The 19675-nt window shown below is 38.3% G+C and overlaps 1 protein-coding gene across 1 annotated transcript in view; it reads left to right on the top strand.

Annotated features, from left to right (window-relative positions):
- The window catches only part of LOC115232402 (putative leucine-rich repeat-containing protein DDB_G0290503), a 74603-nt gene extending 59566 nt beyond the window's left edge, over positions 1-15037 (top strand). The window contains exons 9-16 of the mRNA XM_036500733.1: positions 137-196; positions 2218-2450; positions 3728-3771; positions 5118-5185; positions 10011-10103; positions 10229-10335; positions 12767-12887; positions 14592-15037. Coding sequence (XP_036356626.1) covers positions 137-196; positions 2218-2450; positions 3728-3771; positions 5118-5185; positions 10011-10103; positions 10229-10335; positions 12767-12887; positions 14592-14651 — 786 coding nt within the window. The 3' untranslated portion in view covers positions 14652-15037. The remainder of the gene's footprint in view (positions 1-136; positions 197-2217; positions 2451-3727; positions 3772-5117; positions 5186-10010; positions 10104-10228; positions 10336-12766; positions 12888-14591) is intronic.
- Positions 15038-19675: the final 4638 nt, after the last annotated feature.

Genomic DNA, 19675 nt, shown 5'->3' with positions numbered 1-19675 from the left:
AACAAGTTTTTGTGCTACTATATATATATTTTTTTTTTTTATTCTTTGTTTTCTAATTCATTTTAATGATTTCCTTGCAGAATTTTGCAATATTTTGTGTTTGTCAGCATATTTGAATTATGTATTATACTTTTAGGCCGATGCAATATTTTTTGGTACACCTTTGCCACAGAAAAAGAACAGTGAAATTGTTCAGGTGAGATTTTGTTTTGTTTTTTTTTTTATACATTAACTTTTGGTTTTGATATCTTTTCAACCTTTATCTATCAACTTCCTCTCTGATGTTATCATGAGAATTGGTAGGTTAGTGGTGATTACAGTTAGCTTGAATTAGAATTTAAGCCCTATGTTTATATATAGAATAAAGGTGTTATAGACAGCATGGTTTGACACTGCTTATTTTATATATATATATATATATATATATCTATAAAATAATGTTACATTACTCGGTAGTCAAGATAAAACTCTGAGTTTCAGATGCCGAAGTGAGAATCCACAACGCCATCTCTTCAGTTATCTGGCTATAACCGAAGAGATGGCGTTGTGGATTCCCACTTCAGCATCTGAAACTCAGAGTTTTATCTTGACTATCGAGTAATGTAACATATTATTTTATAGATAAATTTCCTCTATTTACATAATATTGAGGTCTCCTTCTTTCTTTTGTTATCTTACCGTTTTACCAATATATATATATATAATATATATATATATATATATATATCTTTACTCTTTTACTTGTTTCAGTCATTTGACTGCGGCCATGCTGGAGCACCGCCTTTAATCAAGCAACTCGACCCCGGGACTTATTCTTTTGTAAGCCCAGTACTTATTCTATCGGTCTCTTTTGCCGAATCGCTAAGTAACAGGGACATAAACACTCCAGCATTGGTTGTCAAGCAATGCTAGGGGGACAAACACAGACACACAAACATACACGCACACATATATATATATATATATATATATATATACATATATACGATGGGCTTCTTTCAGTTTCCGTCTACCAAATCCACTCACAAGGCTTTGGTCGGCCTGAGGCTATAGTAGAAGACACTTGCCCAAGGTGCCACTCAGTGGGACTGAACCCAGAACCATGTGGTTGGTAAACAAGTGACTTACTACACAGCCACTCCTGCGCCTATATATATATATATATATATATATATATATTATAGGTGCAGGCATATTGCTTTCGGCTAGTGTCTTCTATAATCCCAAGCATAGTGAGTGGATTTGGTTGATCAAAACTGGAAGAAGCCCATTGTGTTTGTGTGTGCCTTTGTCTTGCCATAAGGAAACGATTGTAAACAAGGATCACCATCATACAAGTGATACTGTTCATTTCTTGTCTTCTGTGGAAAACGTGTCTGGTCATGGGGAAATATTACATTGCTTGGAAACGGGTTAGAGTTGGCAACAGGGAGGGCATCTGACCATTAAAAATCTGCCTCAAATTCTGTTAAACCCAAGCAGTCATGGGAAAGTGAACTTCAGTGATGATATATAATCATTTATATTCACTTTTCCCATGATGGCATGTGTTGGACAAGATTTAAGAAAATATTCAAAGCTAGATGCCCTTTGTATTACTGACCCTTATTTTTTCAACTGATCTTCATATGAAACTATCAAGCTGCCAGACATCTTGTATACTATTATTACCAAGTTTAAGCATAAAATTTTAATGTAATAGTAGTTGTAATAAAGGTAACTCTTTATGAAAAGCCTGATCAAAACTTATGTCCTGTAAACTTGTTTGACTTATCCTATTAGTTGTAAATCTTTTTATGTCAATATTCCATGTTGGAATGGGTTAGATAATTTGACAGAATCAGATTGGTCACAAGACTGCTATGCTCCAATTCTTCTTTGACATGGTTTCAATAGCTAGATACCCTTCCTAACACCAACCATTTAGTGTACACTGGATGTTTTTTGGAGTTTTTTTTTGTTTTTGTTTTTTTGTGTGTGTAGCATCACTAGTGAGGTTGTCATATAGCTCACAAGACTACATTAGTGAGGGGGACACCTTTATATTAGGTGAAGAAAAGTGATAATTTTTAAAATTTTTATTAAAGACTTTACAAGTTGCAGATTCAACCAAAAATTTTCTGATTCAAGTCACTCAAAGAATATCCTTATACATATAGATGTTTTTAAAATGTCTGTGGCCATCTGAAATAGTTTGTACTTTTGGTAATCCAATAGGTATTAAAATACACAGAAGAAGACTGGCTGAAAATGAAACAGAATATTGAGTTGGAATATCAAAACCGTTTGATGTCTGCTAGCAAGGAACTTACTCATAAAATGTCTGAATTAACTGAGGAACACCAGAAGGCTTTGAATGAAAAGGATGTTGAAATGGAACAAAGGAAAAAAGACCTGTTGCAACTGCAAACTGAGAAGAAAGCTGGTCAAGAAAAGCTTAATGAAATGAAGTAAGTAAAATTGCTTAAGAATCTACTTGCTATTAAGAGTAATTAAGCTCCACTGCATGCTTGATTGAGCAGACCTATGATCAAAGGTAATTCCAGGAATAATTACTCTGACGTAAAGGAATATTTAATTTAGTGTCAGTTTCTCAAAGTCTGACATGCAACACTTAAGACTCACTGCATTCTGCTAATACAATACAATTGATGTCTTATGGTTCATCATCGTTCGTTTAACGTCCATTTTCCATGCTAGCATGGATTGGACTGTTCGACCGGGGTCTGGGAAGCCAGAAGGCTGCACCAGGCTCCAGTCTGATTTGGCAGTGTTTCTACAACTGGATGCCCTTCCTAACACCAACCACTCCGTGAGTGTAGTGGGTGCTTTTTACGTGCCAGGTGAGGCTGGCGACGGCCATGGCTGGTTGGTGCTTTTTACGTGCCACCGTCACGGAAGCCAGTGACGGTGGCAATGGCATCGGTCACATTCAGATGGTGCTTTTTACGTGTCACCGGCACAGGGATCACAACTACAATTTCCATTGATTTTGATGTTGATGTACTTGTGATGTCCAAATATGATTTGCAACAATTATATCAATATTTTGTGCCTTTCTTGATGTAGATATAATGGTTACTTACAACTCCATATGTAGTGAAAATGTTTGATATCTTATGAACCTAGCTCCCAGAAAAGATTATTGATCTCCAACAAATTGCATAGTAATTGTACTTGACCAATGTTTGTGTGATGGTCAGGTTCCTGTGAATATTGTCTTACACTTTTAGAGATAAAATTCCATCTAATAAAGAGTCTATCTTTCTTTAGAAGTTAATTACCATAGTAACCATAGAGAAGCAGTGTAAAACTTACTCTTTGTTATTTGATGTGATGCCTATTGCTCATGCTGTTCACTTGCTCTTTACAATATTTCTCCTGGTATTCAGCTAACCCACATAATTCTTCAAAGAGTGCTTTTTACCAACAATAATCTTTTACCATACAAGGTGCCAGTCTTTGGGTGTGTATCATGAGGCATAGGGCCTATTAAATAATGGAGCTGCACTGTTAACCACTGGTTTGTGGCCTAAACCAGATGGATTGTACCCACAATTGGAGGATGCAGCCTTGTCATATAGGACTGCTTGTACTTGTCACTGATTCATTGGAATTGACTGCTCTGTTGATATTTTGAACTGTTTATGCAAATTAGTTTTGAGATTTTTATATTATGGAATTAGTTTTAAATTCCTGATACATTTGCCTTTTTGTTTTTCTCCAGGAAAGTCTTGGATGAATATACTGTCTTGATGGACCATCTAGCTGGTATGTATCACATATACTATTGTGTGTATGTATCTATGATTTGTAATTTCTAATCACTAAAGATATATATATACTCTTTTACTTGTTTCAGTCATTTGACTGTGGCCATGCTGGAGCACCACCTTTTTAGTTGAGCAAATCGACCCTGGGACTTATTCTTTGTAAGCCCAGTACTTATTCTATCGGTCTCTTTTGCTGAACTGCTAAGTTACGGGGACGTAAACACACCAGCATCGGTTGTCAAGCAATGCTAGGGGAACAAACACACACCAGCATCGGTTGTCAAGCGATGCTAGGGGGACAAACACACACACACACACACACACATATATATATACGACGGGCTTCTTTCAGTTTCCGTCTACCAAATCCACTCACAAGGCTTTGATCAGCCCGAGGCTATAGTAGAAGACACTTGCCCAAGGTGTCACGCAGTGGGACTGAACCCGGAACCATGTGGTTGGTAAGCAAGCTACTTACCACACAGCCACTCCTGCACCTATATATATATATATCTTTTTAATAATATACAAGAATTTAAAGAAAAAGAATCTTCTTACTAACACTTCTTCCACCCTGCTCACCATCACCTTTGTCTTCCTGAGGTTTACCTTCAAATGCCTCCTTCCATTTCCAAAATTTCTCCCTTAATCCCTCCATCGTCTCACTCATCAGAATAAGGTCATCAGCACACAGTATCTCCATTAGCAGTCCCTCTTTTGCACTCTCTGTCACCACATCAGCCACTATTGCAAACTACAACAGTAACAACACAGATCCCTGATGCACACCAGCTTTCGCTGCAAACTCCTCCAACAACTCTGATTCAATTCTAACTCTCGTCTTTACCCCTTCATACAACAAAGTCATCACTGCCTTCACTATTACCGCCAGTACACCTCTCTTCCTCAATGCCCACTCAATCGCCTTCTTTGGAACCCTATCAAATGCCTTCTCCAGATCAACGAAGCACATGTACAACTTTTTATCTCGGTATTCCTCTTGCAATCCCTTTACAATGAACACTGCATCTATTATCTCCTTTCCTGGCATAAAACCGAATTGCATCTCATCCACCCACTTCTGAATTCTCCACTCCAACGCCCTTTCCACTATCTTCATTGCATGCTCCAATAACTTCACTCCCCTATACACCCCGCAACTCATTGCATGCCCCTTCCCCTTGAAGATCAGTACCATCACACTTAGTGCCCAATCATCTGGCATTCCCTGGCAGAGCTCCAACATCACAACAATCCCTATCTCTCCTCTTGCAGTTATCATTTCCACACTTATATAGTCATTGTTTATTTCACAGATTAATCCATTTTCATTTTCAATTCCAGCTGAAAAACAGAAACGTGCAGATGACTATACAAAGGGTATTGATGGAAGTAAGAAGGAAGTTGATCTTGTGAGTGTCTGTTCATTGATTCCTTGCCATATATATCTTATTTTGTATTTCTATTTCTTGGTTGCTTGGAGAGAGAGAGAGCCAATTCTAATGCACCTCATATGTCAGCATGTGACCGTGTCTGTACCATTGGCGTTTTTTTTTTTTTTTTTTTTTTTTTTTTTAATCCTCCGTCTTCCCTTCTTTGGATTTTTCCTTTTCCTATGTTTCTGACGAAGAGCTCCGCTCGAAACGTTAAACCCTCCTTTCCTGAGCATCCAATAACACTATACTTGTTCCACCTCCTCGCGTTGTTGTGTTTTCTCTTTGCGTTTTCATGTTTGGATTAATTTTATTTATATATCATCATCATCATCATCGTCGTTTAACGTCCGTTCTCCATGCTAGCATGGGTTGGACGGTTCGACCGGGGTTCTGGGAAGCCAGAAGGCTGCACCAGGCTCCAGTCTAATTTGGCAATGTTTCTACAGCTGGATGCCCTTCCTAACGCCAACCACTCCGTGAGTGTAGTGGGTGCTTTTTACGTGCCACCTGCACAGGTGCCAGGCGGGGCTGGCAACGGCCACGGTCAGATTGGTGTATTTTATGTGCCACCGGCACGGAAGCCAGTCGAGGCGGTGCTGGCATCGGCCACGAGTCGGATAGTGCTTTTTACGTACCACCAGACCAGGGATCCTGGCTGGTTCAATTCGATTTCGATTTCGCTTGCCCCAACATGTCTTCACAAGCAAAGGGGGTTGGCAAGGGTGCCTGTCGTACGGTCGCATTGGAGTATTTTACGTGCCACGGCCACGAGTCGGATAGTGCTTTTTACGTACCACCAGACCAGGGATCCTGGCTGGTTCAATTCGATTTCGATTTCGCTTGCCCCAACATGTCTTCACAAGCAAAGGGGGTTGGCATGGGTGCCTGTCGTACGGTCGCATTGGAGTATTTTACGTGCCACGGCCCCGAGTCGGATAGTGCTTTTTACGTACCACCAGGCCAGGGATCCTGGCTGGTTCAATTCGGTTTCAATTTCGCTTGCCCCAACATGTCTTCGCAAGCATGGGGGGTTGGGATGGGTGTCTGTCGTCGGATGAGGTTCTATATCGACTTCGCTTGCCTCAACCGGTCTTTGTGTCCAAGGGAGGAAAGGCATTCATAAGTGGGCTGGGCTCACTTGTCCTGCCTGGTCTTCTCACGTACAGAATATTTCCAAAGGTCTCGGTCTCTGGTCATTTCCTCAGTGAGGCCTAAAGTTCGAAGGTCGTGCTTCACCACCTCGTCCCAGGTTTTCCTGGGTCTACCTCTTCCACGGGTTCCCTCAACTGCTAGGGATTGGCACTTTCTCACACACCTATCTTCATCCATTCTCGCCATATGACCATACCAGCGCAATCGTCTCTCTTGCACACCACAACTGATGCTTCTTAGGTACAACATTTCTCTCAAGGTGCTAACGCTCTGTCGAGTATGTACACTGACATTACACATCCATCGGAGCATACTGGCTTCATTCCTCACGAGCTTACGCATGTCCTCAGCAGTCACAGCCCATGTTTCGCTGCCATGTAGCATGGCTGTTCGTACACACGCATCATACAGTCTGCCTTTTACTCTGAGCGAGAGGCCTTTAGTCACCAGCAGAGGTAAGAGCTCCCTAAACTTTGCCCAGGCTATTCTTATTCTAGCAGTTACACTTTCAGCGCACCCACCCCCACTACTGACTTGGTCACCTAGATAACGGAAGCTATCAACTACTTCTAGTTTTTCCCCCTGGAAAGTGACGGAAGTTGTTTTCTGCAGATTTTCGGAGGTTAATGCTCCCGAGCATCTGCCACATACAAAAACTATCTTCCCAGTTAGCCTACCTTTGACATTGCTGCACCTCTTATGTGTCCATAGCTTACACTGGGTACATCTTATAGAGTTTCTACCTACACCTTTTCTACAGATCGAGCAGGGCCATCTTCCTGAAGATATTTGTGGATTGTCTACCTTTCTACTTATTAGTACTTTGGTTTTAGCTAGGTTGACTCTAAGGCCCCTTGATTCTAAACCCTCCTTCCACACCTGGAACTTCTCCTCCAGTTCTGATAGTGACTCAGCAATAAGAGCAAGGTCGTCAGCGTAGAGGAGCTCCCAGGGACAGCCTGTCTTGAATTCCTCCGTAATTGCCTGGAGTACTATGATAAATAGGAGGGGGCTGAGTACTGAACCCTGGTGGACCCCAACCTCTACTTTGAATTCTTCTGTGTACATGTTGCCAACCCTAACCTTACTTACGGCATCTCTGTACATGGCTTGCACAGTCCTCACCAGCCATTCATCTATCCCTAGTTTCCTCATTGACCACCAGATAAGGGATCGGGGGACCCTATCAAAAGCTTTCTCCATGTCAACGAAAGCCAGGTACAGGGGCTTATCTTTGGCTAGGTATTTCTCCTGCAGCTGCCTTACCAGGAATATAGCATCAGTGGTACTTTTTCCTGGCACGAACCCAAACTGCATCTCATCTAAACTAACTCTCTCTCTGATTAGTTGGGCTATGACCCTCTCCGTAACCTTCATTACTTGATCCAACAGCTTGATACCTCTGTAATTATTTGTATCTAGGGCATCACCTTTACCTTTGTAGCAGTTGACTAGTATGCTGCTGCACCAGTCATTGGGTATGACTCCTTCGTGTATCACCTGGTTGACTATACGGGTGACTAGGTTATAGCCGACACTGCCAGATATTTTGAGCATCTCTGCAGTAATTCCTGATGGGCCTGGGGCTTTCCCTGTCTTCATGCTTCTAATTGCCTTAGCTACCACGGAACTATCAACTCGGATAGCTGGTCCCTCTGTAGGGTCAACATTCGGCAGACTCTCTTTATCCCATTCATTTTCCTCATTCAGTAACCTTTCATAGTGGCGTCTCCAAGCTTCTCTCTTTGCATCCTCATTTAGCGCAAGTGAACCATCCTCCATGCGAACACATTTCTCTCCTACCACATCACGATTCTCTCTCACACACTGTCTTGCAACACGAAATACCTCAAGTCTTTCATCCTCACGGCGCAGGACATTGGCAAATTTTCTCTTATCTGCTTCCCCTCTGGCTAGATAGACCTGTCTCCTAGCTTCCCTTCTGGCAGTCTGATACCCTTCCCTGCTACCACCGTTCTTCCAGGCCTTCCAAGCCTGTTTCTTTTGTCTAATAGCCCTGTCAACAATATTGTTCCACCACCACGTTATTTTGGGTCTTAAGGGGACTTTGCACCAGCCACAGATCTGGTCAGCGGCTTTCAGCAGGTTGTCCCTCAGAAACGTCCAGTTGTCTTCTACCCCATGTGTAGCTATACCCCCTTCCACTTCGTCAAAGGCTTCAAGTAACATATCTCTAAATCTCTGTCCATTCGCAGGGGCTTTAAGCTTCCAGACCCTTCTTCTCCATGTTGGTCGTCTTCTAGTCGCCCTCTTAGTCCTGATCCTAAAGTCACTAACTACCAGTCTATGTTGTGGGGTGCATTCTTCGCCTGGGAAGGTTTTGGCATTTTTAAGCAGCCATCTTTCCCTTTTTCTGGCAAGGATGTAGTCGATTTGGCTAGTATGCCGGCCCGATCGGTAGGTGACCAGGTGGCTTGTTGGTTTCCTGAAGTTAGTGTTGCAGTATATATATATATATATATCACCATAAGAATTTTACAAACTTCATATCCAAAAGGGATTTTCAACAAAATATTTACATGCTGTTTGTAGCTTCGTGTGTGCTTCATCATCATCATCATCATCTAACGTCCGTTCTCCATGCAAGCATGGGTTGGATGGTTCGACCGGGGATCTGGGAAGCTAGAAGGCTGCACCAGGCTCCAGTCTGATCTGGCAGTGTTTCTACAGCTGGATGCCCTTCCTAACGCCAACCACTCCATGAGTGTAGTGGGTGCTTTTTACGTGCCACTGGCACGGAAGCCAGTCAAGGCGGCGCTGGCATCAGCCACATTCGGAAGGTGCATTTTACGTGCCAAGTTGCTTTCATGTTTCCAAGTCCGAATACTGTTGGATCAATATTAACTTGTTTGATTCCCGATTGAGCATATCTATGATTAGTTGTTCCAGGTATGACTATCATTATTTCACATTGTTTCTTTGGAGTGTTTTTTTTTTATTGCAGCTTAATATGCTTAAGGAAGTTTGTCCTTATTTATCATATTGCACATTAAATTTCCGCACCTAATTACATTTCTAAGGTTACAAAAGCTATCAAATACTTCCAGTGAGCCATCCAGGTATTTAAGAGAATCTATGTCCAGTATTTTCATAGTTAATATTGCTCCATTGCATCTGTCACCTACATACATGTAAGGCATACTTTCTGTTAGTCTGTGTGTCCATTACTTACATATTGGGTACAGCTTATGAAGTTTATACCTATTTCTTTTCTGTGTTTCAAGCAAGACCATTGCCCTGAAGATTCCAGTGCTCTGTCTTCTTTGCTTAGTTTACCTTAAGACCTCTTGGGTCTAAGTTTAACTTACATGTATTGAATTATATGCACAGGTAGATGATTTCTGAAAATTTGGACATTGGCTATTTCTGTTACATTTGTCTTTTACAGCCATAGTCATAAAGTAGAACTGAAAGGTATTTTCAATCAATTATCTGTGTAAATTGTATTTTATGTTCTGACACAATAGACCAAAGCTAGGTCGAACCTGTACATGTCTTCGTTGGAAGTAAACTACAAAGCCTGTTGATATTCCATTGATATTTGTTGTACACATTCCTGTCCATTATATTGATAATTTTTAAATGATTGCTTAAATTGATAATTTTGATTGCATTGCAATCTTTTCAGATCCAAGATGAATTGCAGACAGTTCAAAAAGCTTATTCAGATTTACATCGACGTTTTGAAAAAGCAAAGACAATAATAGAAAGCTTGAAAAAGGTCAGTGATTTTTTTTTTTTTTTTTTTTTTTTTTTAAAGGTTCATTTGTATTTCCTCTCCCCCCAACAATTTAACTGTATTAAATTGTCACTGAATGGGTTGTTTTTGTTTTGTTTTTTAATTAGAATGAAGAAATGTTAAAGGACCATGTTAAGGATATGGTATCAAAAGTAAAAGAAGGAAAAGTGGCACTTGTCACACTGAAGAAAGAAAGTCAAGAAACTCAATCTAAGTAAGTTATTAATCCAATGGCCACTACTGTCTCTGGTTGTATGTTTTCATATTTTGATGTAGGTTCACTCCCTGTTTTCCTCAGACCATTTCTGTTTTAGCTACTCTACTTCAGTCACTTTGAGAATCTTATTTTTTAATTTTTTGTATTACCGTAAAAACCAATGTAATTTACATACTTTTTTCACAAAAATGAAAATAAACTTTAGTGGGTGCGTAAATTACATCAGTAGATCATTTCCAGAATTTTTTTTTGTTGGCAAACAATGTACAAAAGTGTAAACATTCGTGCCAGAAGTTGATTCATTTCATGTCAGAATAGGTTTTTACAGAAAAAATAATGCCTTAATTATGATGAGGTTGATTTTTATTTATGCTAGACAGTACAATGCTTACTTTTTCTGTATAAATTTACTAAAACTGTTAAATGGTTAACTATTCTTTGAAGTCTGACATTCATGCTGGTAAACAAGGTCCGAACTATATTTTACATTGCTTGGAGTTTGCTTAACATTTTATTATAAGTGTGAAAGGGATTAACATTTCGATACTCCATATCAAAGGTTCCAACAAGAATAGGCAGAAAAGCATTGTTTCCATAATCAGTTTGATCTGTCACCTTCTTCTCAGTTGACTAAAGTGTTATCCAAGCTGATATTTATTGGTGATTAAACTTAATTTGCAACACCTGTGCATATTTATCAGCTTAGTAATTCTTATCAACAACTTTTCCTGTGACCATGATTTGAGAAGACATACAGCAGTATGCTAAAGATCGGACATAATCTCATGGGTGAGAAATGTATAATAAAGTTTATTATAAACAACACAAACATTTTGTAATTTAATAGCTTGCAATATGATAGCTGTTAAACAGAAATTATTTTTATTTATCGAAAATTTAATAAAATCTAATCAGAAGTAAGTGAAATTATGCTAAATACAATTAAACTGAAAACCTTGATTGGCAGAATACTTCATATTTTAGCAGAATTTCTTTGACTGGGGGGATATAGTATAGTTAATGTTTGCTTAGAACAGTTAGTTACCTGTTACTAGTTAAGAGAAAGAAATAGGTCAACATCCAGTTCTGGTAAGAATTTATATTGCAAATTTTTATCATATATGCTATTGTGTATTCATGTATGTGTGTGAGTTTTTCATTTAGTTAACGTATTTAATTCTCTAGTTGTCTTCAAAAACAAATTCCAGTATTTCATTTTATTTTACCTTTACCTCTTCTTATATGCATTAAATTCAACTGATAATCTAGTGATGTGCTCGATTTTGATGAGCTATCTGAGCACTCTAGACATTATTCATCCAACTAGTTTCATATATTTAATGCATTTAAAATCCCACATTGTTCTGTTATTTGCACAGAGTATATTGTGTTTTTGCTTACATCCTACATATTGGTTTCAAATTTTGGCATTTGAACTCAGAACGTAAAGACTGGAACGGTGCTAAGCATTTTCCTCAATACAGTAAAGGTTCTGCCAGCTTGCTGCTTTAGCTTAAGTCCTATATGTTAAGTCCAGCAACAGGACCTCCGTAATGCCATGATGGACCGTGAATTCTGGCGTAGCTTGGTAAATTCCATTGTCTCGACCATGGTCGAACAATGATGATGATGATGATATGTTGAGCAAGAGTACCTTCAGCATGGCAACTGGGTTTTCTGTACTCCATTTAATAACTCATGTAACTCAGCACATTCTGTAATAAAAACCAATTATAGCAAATAGTCTCTCAGGGACAGCCAGTCTTAGGCTTCCATGTTATTGGGTTGAATAAATTGTATGATTGAGTTTTTATTTGGCATTACTGCATGGGTGAGAAGTCACTCATATGCACCATTTTTGGCATGATTTGGTGCCCTTCCTAACACCAACCACTCTGTGGAGTACTTGATACATTTTGTGATAACAACAATAGAGAAATTATTGTGTCCTCTCTACTCTGTTGTCTGTTTACCAATCACTTTGGGTATACTGGCTGCATTTATCATCACACTTGAAAGATTGAAAGTCATAACTGGGAGTAATTTTAGTGAAGACTAAGTGGTAGAGAACAAGGCAATGTCTTCATACCTTGTTTCAACATGGGGATTAAGTAAGAGATTTTTTTTTTAACTGATTGATAAATATAAAATGCATGTTTGGTTATTGCATATGTTTTTCCATACTAGCATGGTCTAGATGAATACATATTGTTGAAACATTGTTTTACAGCCAGATGGCCTTCCATCCTCTAAACAGTTTTCACTCCACTCAACTTAGAAAGCACAGAACAACTGGATAATTCGTTGGCAAGGAAATAAGAGTAGAAGATACTTGCCCAAAGTGCTGTGTTGTGTTTGCTTAGCACACTTAAAGAATAATTGCTTAAAAGAAATTGATTTTGAAAAATTTTTATTTTTAACTTTTCAGCCTTGAAAAGGAAGTAGCAGCCTTGAAGAAGAAATTGACAATTGATACCTCTTGTCTTGAAGCTTCGGGTAAACGCAAAGATATGAAAATTGCGGAACTACAAAATGAGCTTGAATTAAAGGTAAGTGTTAAGTTACCATGTACATCAGTTAGGCTGTTGAAGATGGCTCTATGCAATTACTCAGTTCGCTAGCAGCCAAATCTCTTTAAATCGAACCCTATCTTCAAAAGAAATGTTACAAGTCTGGATCACTTTCCAGAGCTTGTAACAGATTCTATACTGAGTACCCAGTCTGACAAATAGTCTTGAAATTTGTGTAATTACTTCAGGTTTATAATGAATGTAAGGTGGGCTGATTATATTGTCTTGGTGAATACTAAATTCTGCATTGTTTTTTTACAATCCCTTTTTGCATGTTGGTATGAGATGGAAGAGACATCATGAGGCGTTCAATGTTCAAATGCCTTTGTTTTCAAGTTATGTATATTCTGCATAACTTCATACATCAAACCATCAAGCTGTGGAACATTTATGCAAAACAGGAACAAATGTCTCCCCTGCCTAAGTGGTATCAATATGAAGACGCATATGTATGTATACAAGTTTCTGTACAGTTTTCATCGACCAAGTTTTGTTCACAAACTATTCAGTAGCCCAAGTCTCTAAAAGAAAACTCTTGTTCAAGGTATCACACATTGGTATTGAAACTGAAACCATGTAGTTGCAAAGCAAACCTTTTGCCATGCAACCAATTACTGTCCTAAAACCTGGAGATTTAGTTAATACCAAGAAGAGAGGAAGGCAAGGTGGTTATAACTGGAATACCTTTGATCATAGATCTGTTCAATCAGGGCCATCTTTGAGCTTACTAAGAACTGAAGATAATTCTACTTTAAAATGGCAATGTGAAATTATTGACATTAATTCCTGTTGCCCTTGGTTTCTGTGTTGGGACCCCTTAGAAATATTCTCATCATTTGCTAAACTATCTCCATACAACAAGCCTGTATCTATTTCTGCACTTAATTCTTGCTTTGTGTGTGTGTTTTTTTTTTTTTTTTTTTTTACTCATTAGCATACATAGCAGTCGAGTTTTAGAGGGATTTGAATTTCAAATGAAGAGGAACTAAGCTAAATGTTGTTTTGTATTTAATATTGTGTTCTGTTTCTGCAACTTTAAAAGAATGATTATGCATGTTGATCTTCAAATAAAAAAAAAAAAGGAAAAAATGCAACCCATAATTTTGTATTATATGATAATGGCATAAATTTGTAAAGGAAGTTAGATGCAGTTGATTAAATCATTACCAGTTTTTGTCTAATTCTTATTTTCTCAAAATCGAAATCGATCAGCATCAATGAAAATTGCAGTTGTGATACCAGTGCCAGTAGTATGTAAGAGAACCATCCGAACATGGCCGTTGCCAGCGCCGCCCCAACTGGCCTCTGTGCCGGTGGCACGTAAAAAGCACCATCCGGTCGTGGCCGTTTGCCAGCCTCGTCTGGCACCTGTACCGGTGGCATGTAAAAAGCACCCACTACACTCACGGAGTGGTTGGCGTTAGGAAGGGCATCCAGCCATAGAAATATTGCCAGATCAGACTTGGCCTGGTGCAGCCTTCTGGCTTCCCAGACCCCAGTTGATTAACTGTTCAACCCGTGCTAGCATGGAAACCGGACGCTAAACAATGATGATGAATAGAGAACAAGGAACTTTCAACTATGCAACCTCAAATTTTATCTACATACAGTATAATATTTATATGTATTCTATCCAGTATTGCTTATTACTAAAAAATTTTTTTTTTTTGTTTTTCCTTTCAGAAAAATCAAATAAAAGAACTCACGAAAATATGTGACGATTTGATGGAGAAAGTAGGATAGGGTCATTGATTTTCCATAGCTGGATTTTAATGCTTTATATATTATGTACATTTATATAAAATGTTATTAAAAAATTGTCGGTGTTACTGGCAATTATCATCTTTACATATGAATGTGTGTGAAACGTGTATGTGTGCATGCTTGCAATTATGCCTGGACTAATTTATCAAAAATTCCCCTTGTGTGCAGAGGTGAGGGGAGTCATTTTCTATTTTAATGTAAATGAATAAATAAACCCTATCAAACTTAGTTGTTTTTTGAGCTTCATGAGATAAATGTGATATGATTGTGCATGGTGACAGTTGTAATTCTTCAAGCATCAACCATTTTATTCTTTTAAATTCGTGTTCATATGCATTTTGTAAAAATAAAATGATTCATTTTTATTTGGAATTCTTTTTTATTTTATTTTATTTATTTTTTGTTGAAATGTATAGATGAAATGGAGGTGATTGAACTAAACTTTACAATGGATTATATCCATCCATTTTAGCTGTCGTTGAGTTTATAAATTAGTTTCTGTAAATACATTAGACAATCATAAATGTGTCTATTTATACAACCTTGCTACAGTCAGAAAAACACTGCTAGCACATAACAGGTTTGGCTGCTTGGTTCAATTCTGCTGCATGTCACCTTGAGCAAGTGTCTTCTACTATAGCCCTGGACAGACCAAGTTGTGAGTGCATTTAGTAGCTATATATTGAAAGAAGCCTATTATTTGTATGTGTCTCTGTCTCTCTCTTTGCCTTCACATTGTACAATTGTTGTAAGAAAGCATTACTGTTGTACAAGTGATATCCTTCCTTTCCAGTCTGTAGTGAAAACATGTCCAGCCATAAGAAAATATTGCCTTGCTTAGAAACAAGCAAGGATTAGCAACAGAAAGAGTGTCCAGCCATAGAAAATCTGCAAGCATGGTAAAGTGGATGTTAGGCAATGGTGAACAGCTGAATCATCATCATCATCGTTTAGCGTCCGTTTTCCATGCTAGCATGGGTTGGACGGTTCTACTGGGGTCTGTGAAGCCAGAAGGCTTCATCAGGTCCAGTCAAATCTGGCAGTGTTTCTACGGCTGGATGCCCTTCCTAACGCCAACCACTCCGTGAGTGTAGTGGGTGCTTTTTACGTGCCACCCGCACTGGTGCCAGACAGAGCTGGCAAACGGCCACGAACGGATGGTGCTTTTTATGTGCCACCGGCATGTGTATCAAATATTCAAATAAGTCTACCTAACTTAGCTATAAGCTTAATAACTGGTTTTAAATACTATTCCTCTATGGCATTTATGGTAAGGTAAGCAAAAGCCAATAAGTGATCATCCAGTCAATTCCATTTTTTTGCTGTCACGTTCATGGCTACCTGTTGCTGTGTTTCCTACTCATTTTGTCCTATGCCCCAACAGCTTGATTTTCCAAAAGAACATGTTCACCACCATAAATAGATAATCTTTTACTTGTTTCAATCATTTAAATGCAGCCATGCTGGGGCACTACCTTCAAGGGTTTTAGTCAAACAAATCAATCCCAGGATTTTTTTTTTTTCTTTTAAGCCTAGTACTTTATTGGTCTATTTTGCCGAACTGCTAGGTTACAGGGACATAAACATACTGACACTGGTTGTCAAGCAATGGTGGGTGACATACACAGTGGGATTAAACCCGGAACCATGTGATTGGGAAGCAAGCTTCATACCACACAGCCACGTCTGCACCTAAATATATATATATATATATATATATAAGAATTTTTAAAAAATATAATAATGAAATTATTGTATATAGTGCTCAGGTGCACCACAACTTGTCAGAAAGTGCATATAAAGTACATGCAGTAATGTAAAAATGTCTGGAAAGCGAACAATGTATGAGTCAGATACATGCCTGTGTGTGTATGGAGGGGAGAAAATCAGGTGTAGTGTTGGCGAATCTCAGAAAGCATGGAAGTTTTGAAGGATGCAGTGCTCCGACAACTAACAACTGATACCGGCAGTTTGTTCCATGCTTCATTTGCGTAATGAGATAAAAAAAAAACCAAGGCTGTGTAGATATTAGAACATTTATAGATAGAAGGTCTTACAGCTGTTTCTAGGATATTTATTAATTATATCCCTTCATCGGAGACGGTGCGAGAGGATGGTTAAGTCATAGTTAGTTTAGATGTGATACAAAATAGAGAGTGAGGTGGAGGAAAGAAAATAGATGCAAGATATGTAAGGATATTGAAGTTACCGATCCATTTTTTAGGCAGAATGGTACATATGTAAGATTCCAATATAATAAATAAATATCCTGGAAACAGCTGTAAGACCTATCTATGAATGTTCTAATATCAACATAGCCTTGGTTTTTTATCCCATTACCCCAAAAAATTCTTATACACACATGCTGACATAGAACCAACATTGAACCCCTTGTTTGCAAAATTACTGAACTTGGAACTTAACTATGGTCTGTCTATAACACTTATTCAGCATTACCTGACACCTTTGGGTCTCAGTGACACCGTTACCTCTTATAACCTCAATATATATAGATATATATATATTCATAAAGTTTTGAAAATTTATAAGTTACTTATGCCTTTCTGAGGGACTGGTGTAATGTAGTGATGGCTAAAATGGATGTGTATACTCCATAGTAAGTTTAGTATGAACAATAAATACTGCCGGCTCATCAGTAATTTTATGTAACAGTTTAAGCAATTGTTTTCATTACTAGATGTCAAAACTAGGTAGACTTAAAGAAACAATTATTGTACTTGTTTCTAAGTGTATATTTTTAAAATTGTTCTCTTCCATGCTAATGTATTTTTAAAAAGTTAACTTTACAGGCAGTTTGATACTTATGTGCAAAGTTCATGATGCATGGTTGTGATATGTGAGTACGAAATGCAGACGTTATATGAGAACCAGAATGAAATTAAGGAAGCAGTCTCTGTCTGATGAGTCAGCTCTATGCAAATGAGAGCATGGGTGAACTCTGAGAAAATGAGCATAGATGTAATGTCTGTGCAATGTTCTGTATTACAGTGTCATTAAGGATGACAGCTGGATTAAGAAGAGTTAAGTAATCCAAGTAAAAAAAAAACTGGAAGTGATGGTGATCACAAGATGTTCAAGTTCATGAAAGAGATAAGGAACAAGTGTTGGAATAGACTCATCCAATCCATGCCAGCTAAGTAAAACACTTAAAATTATCACCATATTCTGAGCGCCTTGTTTCCCTGGGCATGGATTCACTGAAGCTCCGGCGTCTGGCGACGGACTTGGTAAACACCCACAAAGTTATCAACCACCTCACCAACAACAACACTGAACACCTTTTTGATCTCCATGTGTCTAACACACGTGGACATGCCTACAAAGTCAGAAAACAACACAGCTCCCATGACTTTCGGAAACATTTTTTCACGCTCAGAGTTGCTGAAGCATGGAATAAACTGCCTGCGTCAGTTGTTGACTGCCATGACACTGCATCCTTTAAGGCCCTCATGCTTTCCGAAATCCGCCGAAACTACACCTGATTATATATACACTTTAGATGAGTTGTAGTGCACCTGAGCACTGTACACAATGTTTTATTATTATTATTAAGTGACAGATTAGAATCATTAGTGCTGAACAAAATATCTATTTTTTCTGGCTCTTTACATTGAGCTCAAATCCTGACACGGTCACTTTGCTTTTCATCTGTCCAGGTTTGATAAAATAAAGTACCAGCAAATGAAATTAACGCACAAGGGATGACTGGGTGTATCTAGCAGAGGACCATACATCTACATCAGCTCTAAGGATGGATGAAGATAGAACAATACCATTAAAATGCAGGCTCAAGAATAAAGAAGGGTAGCAGACAGCTTGACATCAGGTGTATTTAGTAAGAAGAGGTGTAGAAATGTTTGTCAATGTCCTGGATTGTGCTAGTTATACATCAGATGCCAGGAAGAAATGAGATATGGAAATGCTGATAAATGAACAATAAGGACGGCCTACTTTAGGCAAATTCAACAGAGCAACCAATAAACTAAATAGCTCTTTCATCATCACCGTTTAATGGAAAGCGGACCTTAAATGAGGATGATGAAAGAGCTTTTTTAGTTTGTGAAGGTAAGTAAGCAGTAGGACTGAGTTACATAGGTTGAGATACTGAAAAATATCTAATGTAAAACACACATAGTGAATCAGTACAGCAACCTACTGTCTTTGATAATTAGCATAGCAGCAGTGTCAACAAAAAGGCCAAAGAAGATGCTCTAAAAACGAGCAACATCAAATTGAAGGACTAAATTGTGAAAGATGAAGTTAGGATAAGAAATCACTGATAATCTCTACTTAGCTGTGAACTTTTTCTGTTGTCTCACCAAGAGCAAGTCATTTACAATCTAACATTCATTGATCTAGGGATAGAGTTTGACAGAGTACCATGCTCAGTAGTAGTCTGATGGTTGCTATGAAAACTGGGCATAGATGAATTGCAGAAATATCAGTCAGGTGAAAGCAAAGAAATAGGCACAGGAGTAGGTGTCTATCAGTTTTCAGCTTCCTCTAGGTTATAAAAGAGTTTAAATAGATTTCCTGTGGAAACTTAAATACACCAATGAGTTAGTGTCCACAGCCAAATATGTTGAATTAATGCAGAAATTCTAAACATGGGAAAGTCTAGAATGAAGATTTTAATAAACTTAGTAAAATACAAGTTCTAGTAAACAGGGAAAGAACTTGGGGAATCTACTGCAATCTGAGAAGTGGCTATGCTTAATGTACAATAAAATGGCAGGTAGGGAATTTATGTGTACCTGATGTAAATTACAGATGAAAAAGAGATGTAGTGTGATAAGAAAACTTAGTATATAACAAATGTACAAAAGTAGATGTGAGAATACCCATGAATTGAATTCTTTCAAATTCACAGAGAATTTGCTAGAAATAGTTGACAGCTTCTGTCCCCTAACCCTTCTATTTAGCAGTGGACATATGTACTGTGAAATTAGAGAACAGTTCCCAACAGATATGATAGCCTCCTG

Source organism: Octopus sinensis, linkage group LG2 (genome assembly GCF_006345805.1).
Source record: "Octopus sinensis linkage group LG2, ASM634580v1, whole genome shotgun sequence".
Taxonomy (NCBI): Eukaryota; Metazoa; Mollusca; class Cephalopoda; order Octopoda; family Octopodidae; genus Octopus; species Octopus sinensis.
The sequence above is the reverse complement of the archived record's forward strand: the minus strand, read 5'-3'. Positions and strand labels throughout refer to the sequence as shown.